We start from the raw sequence: 6,657 nt of genomic DNA, 5'->3' as shown, positions 1-6,657 counted from the left end.
CAAAAAAGTACTCCAGAGTGTTGTTCAGCATGGGGGTGAGTAGAAAATGAAGGCTAATCATGTTTTGGGTGTACTATTCCTTTAATAACTCATCCAAGAGTTGTCTGTTGCCACTAGAAGTCAAAGAGAAGACACACCATTAACGGATATCCTCCTCATTACCACTTCAAAACACGGATTGCATTTTTATTTTTCTGCTCACTGGCTTGTGGTTTCACGCACCCTGAAACTTTTACATCACAGTCCACTCTTTCAGGGAGAGCGTTGGTTTACCTTGAAGTTTCGGCTTTGCTGAATTTCTACAAAACATCTCCCTTCAAAAAAAATCACCTTTTTTCAGTACCTAAAATGGTTTGCTTTACAGAGATGTCTGTTGTACTCTAATGACTCTAAAGACACCCCCCAACTTTCCAAAACATCAATATGCCAATACTGGGAGCAGTTACTAGTGTCTTTCTGTACTCTGTGGTGTGTCTCACAGAGCAGATTGTGAAAGTGGTAAGTGGTGGTCTTGATTCAGGATAGTTCTTTCATAACTTAAACCTGAAAATGTAAAAAAGAGGAATATTTCTCTTTATATTTCCTATATGAGCTGTGCTGTTTGTTTAATCCTGCAGGTTGCAAGAGCCTTAAGGTCTCTGCATGCTGCATTTATTATTTAGTGAAATGCACCACAACTATAGGGTTTGTGTTGTTGCGAATAAGTTTGCATTACCCCTCCCCTTAATATATACATAATAAAGTATTTTACTGTCACTTTTATTGTCACGCTTGAACACACGCATGCTATGGGTTGGGGAGGAACAGGCACACACTTGCAAACAAACTCACCAATTGGGTTCTTGGTTTTCTTGAGGCTCTTGCCACAAAGACACTGCAGCATATGCGATCCTTTGCTGAAAATGTTGTTCCAAATAAACCGCATGGATTTGGCCGAGACGGGGGAGGAGGAAGAGGAGGAGGAAGAAGAAGAGGAAGAAGAAGAGGAAAAGGGGCTGTAGAAGGAGAGGCTCTGTGGATGCCTAAGATTCACCCACCGCATGGGGGCTGATACACCCCCCTGTTTGCATGCCAGCAGAACCGGCCAGCTGTCGGGCTCAGTTCGGCGGTGCGGCTCCCCTCCGATCTGCACCATAGACAAAAGTAACAGCAGGAAGCCCAGTTCCTCACCCGGATTATCGCCCGCTTTCCCCTCAAGCTCGGAGACCACAAGGTATTCCGCGTCGCCTTCGAGCGGCTGGAAAAGAGCGACCGCTGCGGCTGTGTTCTCCTCGCTCCCCGTCTCCTCTTGCCCCAGCGGCCGGTGGTCCTCAGCGGGGGAGGAGGGGTAACTGCTGCCGCCCGGCCGCCGCGGCGCCAAAAGCCCCCGAGCGCTCCTGTTCAGATGGCGTCGTCTGCCGCGCGGCGTGGGGAGCGGAGCGGCGGCGACGGTCAGGCATGCGGCGGCGCTAGCGTGGAGTCGGCTGTACGCGGCGGCTGTCTGCTTCTGCACAAAAAACCATTGCATATTAGAGGGGATGGAAGGGGGTCGATGCGTCCGTCAGTGCATGGTGGGGGGCGGGGGGAGGAGTGCGAAGAACCTGCCGGGTGTCCGTCAGCAACTCGGTGGCATCACTCCGTCCGTGCGGCATGAAAGTGCTGCAGCGGTGAGGGGGGCGGAAGGGGAGGGAGGGGGGGGGGGTCCTTTCCAAACACACTCCTTTTCTCTATAGTCAGTGTTTCTGCTGGTGAATCACTGCACGGAATCCCCCCCTCTCAATATCCCACTATCTTTTTCTCTCTCTGTAAAATAATTCCTTTAAATATTTGATCCGCGTTCCTCAATAATCCATAAACTCCAATGCGCCAAGATACTGCTGCTGTCAGTCTGCCTCTCTCCTCTTTCTCCGCCTCCTCCAGCTTTTCCTCACCTTGTTAATAAAAAAAAAGAAGCTGCTGGAATCTCTATCTAATGCCCTCAGTGTGTCCAGAAACTTGATGCGGAAGACGCGGTGACCTTATTTTGGGTGTTTTTTGGGGTCGGGGTTCTTATCCAGTTCCTCAGACTCAGTCCATTCACAGTGGCACCACGCAGAGTCCTCTTCAGCGGCGCTGAGGGGACCGACGGCCGGTGAGACGCGACAAGGTGCACTGACTATAGATACCCCCACCAGCAAACTGAGTAGAAGCGGTCACAGCAAACATATGTTCCGGTTTGCAGCATCAAAATAAAACGTGCTATCATCCATCCACCCATGTGTTCTCATTTCTTCATCCGTGCGCGTTTATTTTGGAAGCAAATCAATGATGCATCATTTACAGAGATGCATTCAACCACTTATACTGTCAGAGTCAGAGCTCTGGTTGAGCCATTGTTTTCAGAAAACCAAACTGCAAAAGGCTACAGAGGAAGAAGCACATATGTGGATGAATGGCAGAGTTAACTCTGTTCATTAACTTTAACAAATCATCACTGTAAACATGGTGGTGGCAGCGTCATGCTGTGTGGGAGCTTTTTAACCTTTTCATAACATGAGGACCCAAATTTGGGTCCTCAGCACTCGCCCCAAGATGGTTTTTAGACCTGTAACATATTCTCTGGGGTCTTGCCTTTATTTTGATACCAAAACAATAAAAATAAACTCTGAACTTTCAATTCATTTTGGGCATGTTATTTTCAAGCATATTTCTCGAAAACAGGCCTAGTGTCCAAGAGGTTAATCAGCAGAACAATCTTGAAAGTAAAAAAAAAAAAAGTTGTAAAAGACTTAAGGATCGGGAAGATGTTTACCTTCCAGTTCAGTTAAAGCAGATGTTTAAATGGCCTATTTGAAGTCCAGACCTATATATTCAATTGAATCAAATTGCGGATATTCAGAAATACTCTGCATCCAATCTGGCTGAGCTGGAGATGTTCCACATATATGATGCAATGTAAAAGGCTGCAGCAGTATAAATATTCTGTTAAGTATTGACTATTAAACTTTAATTCAAATATATGTTATCTTACTGGATCATAAAGCAAGACATAATAACACAGAAGAACACAATTTCTTTTGCAAAACTCAGTGCCAAAAAGGTTGATTCCCAATCCTGACTTTTATTTTGAAGGAAAGAGCTACCTCCGGATCTCTAGTGCAGTTTGGTGCAGCCCTGCCGGGGTGGAGGAAGTTTCTAGTTAGAGGAGACACGTGGTTCCCCACACTGCCGATGAAATATGTTCCTGGCAGTCTCTGGCTGAGAGAGAAGCCGCATGCAGCGCAGCAGCATTACTCATCCAGAGGGAAAACCCGCCTTTTCTTTTTCTTTTTTTTTTGGCTGCAGGAGCTCTACAAGCTTGCCTCAAAAATCTCAACAGTGTGTGTCTGCACCTGTTGCACGACAACATTTGTCATCTATCTCTATGATTAGAGCTGCTCATCTAATGAATGCGTATTTCATTAGTGGGTTTGCCTGAACAAGCAGGATGTTTTTTATTAAGAGGAAAGACTCTGATCACCAATGCAGTTTTGGGGCTCCACTCAGTGCTGCAGTGATTGTTCATTCACAGCCACAGCTGGCGCTGTCCATGGTGCCGAATCCACACTAAACGCTGACAAACACAAAGCCAAACTGGTAAACTGGCATGGCAGATATAACCCCAACTTTTTTTTCTTTCTTTCTTTTTTGCAGAGACAGATGGTTTAAAAATATAATTGTTTTACCAAGATGTTATAGGGATGTGTTTCTCTATGATAGGAAAACTGATGTAAGCCAAATAAAGGACACTCCATAAATAAAAACCCCACAGGGCCTGACATAGTGCTGTTAAGAAAAGCTCAGTGTTTATACCTTGAAACTTTCTTGCTCCAGTTCTTTTCATGAGAAGAGATTACTCAAGATAAACTCTTTAAACAACACTTCATAATGTATATGCATTAAATAACCATGAAACATGACAACAGTTTTTGACAGAAATTGTAATCTTACTCAGACAGAGAAGTTGCTTTGAGTTACAGAAGGTAACATTTACCAACCAGGCTCACTTCTCATTGGAGTGGCCGAGAATCCCAGTTAAAAAGCATTTTATACAACTCCAGTACAGATCATAAATGTTTGTATATGAGGAAAAATCCCTCATATCAAAATATTACAGAGTGTCCCAGATAAAAACAAAGAAATTACTGTTAAGAAAGATCCACTCTGTCCATGCCCCCATTTCATTTCCAAATCTCTGTTATGTATAAGAAGATCATATCTGTATATCCTGACAGGAGAACTGTCCTAATTAGATAAAGTACTTGGGAAAGCTTTGGTTCTGACCCACAATAGGCAGGTATTATTAGGCTTTAACAGACTAACAGTGCAATAGGTTAAAATAAGGGTATGTGATGTCATATTATTTCACTTGCATCTTTACAATGTTTCCTCTTTTTTTGGGAAATTCTCAAGCAAAAACGTATCACAGTAGGATAGACTTTTGAAGTGACTTGAGTAATTTTAGATTTGTAGTTTCTATTCCAGACAGATATAATCACTGGGATCTGGATAGAAAATCCTGAAAATAATTTTTGGTTGTTGTGAAAAAAAGCCTATTCGTATAAAATGTGTCAAACAATAATCATATTGCCTGTTTTTTCTTCATTTGTCGAACTCTATAGTTACTTTTGTTATATTTTGGTTATATTCAGGATTTGATGAAGCAGTGCTTCCCAATGACAGGGCGCCCGCCCCCTAGAGGGTGCTCCATGTAGCTGCAGGGGAAGCATGGTAGATGTGAACTGAATAAATTACCACTTTTGAGATAATAAATACATTATAGAAATGTTTAATTCTATTGAACAGTAAATTAAACTGTTAAACTTGAAATTATTACACTTTAAAGGAAGTATGTTTGTTATTTAAATGGGACTGGAGATTGTTTTATTGCATTGAGGGTTACTATAGTTTCTTTAACTGTAAAAAAGATTTCAAGGGGGCTTGAAAATCTTTTAAATCAAAGGAGAGGACTACTAAGAAAAGAAAAGAAAATCCATTTCAGTTCATTGTGATTTTCTTAGAAACATTGAGTAAATTGTCGCCATCATGCTTGATAATAAATAATAGCACTGAGGTAAATAAATAAAATTATTTTTTTAATGTATGATAGGAACCATTCTTTGTGAAAGTAAATAATTAACTATAGATGAACTAGTTTTATGGCTAATAAGTGTGGCAAACTGATTGATTTGAAAGTAATATAATTTAATGCAGCAGTAATATCCTAAACAAAGTTTGCTGGAATTGTTAGTTAGCAAATATAGGATAATTTGTGAATTGACAGAGTTTTATTTTTTACCTCATGATCCAAACTGAACCCCTTTCCTCTGATGAGGGATATGCTTTATGGAAACCTTTAGCCCACCCTGGTCATTTAGGGAGAAAACAGAGTGAAAGTAAACAGAAGACCTGAGGGGAACTGGCTTTGAAGCAGCTGATTGGCCACATTTCAAATCAATGTGGTGCAATGAATCATCTACTACAGTATGAGGGCTTGAGGGTTTCACTGGGACAACGAAGCAAAGTATAGCTAATGAAATCTGTTTTTTTTTTTTTTAAATACAGAGCCCAGTTCTGTTTTTACTGCACAATTCTGTATAGTCCGGTTTCTTTTATCCAAGAAGGATAATTGACCAACATTATCATTCCAACTAATGGTGTTTAAATTGTGGCCAAATATACATAGTTGTGTCCAAGTCTGGGAAGGTTAAATAACTGACTTAAGGTAAAACAATAAAACCTCCTGGAATGAAGCTCATTTTCTGATTTGTTGTGGGCACCATTGAAAAACATGATATTTGCAGTTATTCTGCAGTTAAGTAGTGATGAAAGTTAAATGGGTAGACTGTTTCAGGAGAGGTCCTAGGTTAAAAATAATGGGTACTACAGGTGGCAAAGATTGAAAGAAATGGGTCACAAATTAAAAATTTATATTCATTTCCTTCAAGAAGAAGTGATTCCTAATCTCTAAAGTCATTTCCCATATCTACCCTGAGTGGCAGATATGCTGAGTTATAGCCTCTGTGGGTTTGCACAAAGCTGTTGATGTATTGATCTGCTGGCTCAAAGAGAAAATTCAGTCTCAGCTTTCTTCCAGGGCAGAGAATATCCGATCACCACAGGCCACAACGTAGTGCAACAAAAGTAGGCAACTGTTGGTGGAACGGAAAACAATTACCAATGCATTTTTTGAGGGGGGCTTTATATTTTGTAGTTTAATCATTTTATAAAACTTAAATATTTCTACAATTTTCTCCTAAACCATCTTTCCACTTTTCCCCCCCAGTAAGGCTCTCTATTACTTTCCAGATGTACTGTACTGGACTTAGAGGAGCAGAAAACTGAAATCTATGTGACTCTACGCCACCTAGTGTCAACTTAAGGTACCTACGTTTCACTTGTCATAGTGAGTTTTTTCTATTTAAAATAACCCCTAGAAACATTTCCATATTTTAACTTGCTTTAATGCTATGTGAGGCAACAAAAAGTGTTGCAAAACGTGAACTGGTTCATGCATAGTACTGTTCAGGGGAGACGACTCAAGTGCTTTGATGTGAAATGTATCCATCCAGAACAAAAGATACAATAAAAAGGTCAATTATAAATACAAATAATTTTTTTTTTATGTAAACTGTCATAGGCAACAATATATATAGTATT

General features: G+C 40.9%; 1 protein-coding gene across 1 annotated transcript in view; it reads right to left on the bottom strand.

The window, feature by feature from the left end:
• Positions 1–1,534, bottom strand: part of LOC107100956 (fibroblast growth factor 14-like) — an 80,158-nt gene extending 78,624 nt beyond the window's left edge. The window contains exon 1 of the mRNA XM_015399660.1: positions 832–1,534. Within this exon, the coding sequence (XP_015255146.1) occupies positions 832–1,507 (676 nt within the window). The 5' untranslated portion in view covers positions 1,508–1,534. The remainder of the gene's footprint in view (positions 1–831) is intronic.
• Positions 1,535–6,657: the final 5,123 nt, after the last annotated feature.

The sequence above is a fragment of the Cyprinodon variegatus genome, unplaced genomic scaffold, assembly GCF_000732505.1.
Source record: "Cyprinodon variegatus isolate N-32 unplaced genomic scaffold, C_variegatus-1.0 Scaffold1036, whole genome shotgun sequence".
Taxonomy (NCBI): Eukaryota; Metazoa; Chordata; class Actinopteri; order Cyprinodontiformes; family Cyprinodontidae; genus Cyprinodon; species Cyprinodon variegatus.
This window is presented reverse-complemented; position numbering and strand designations above follow the sequence as displayed.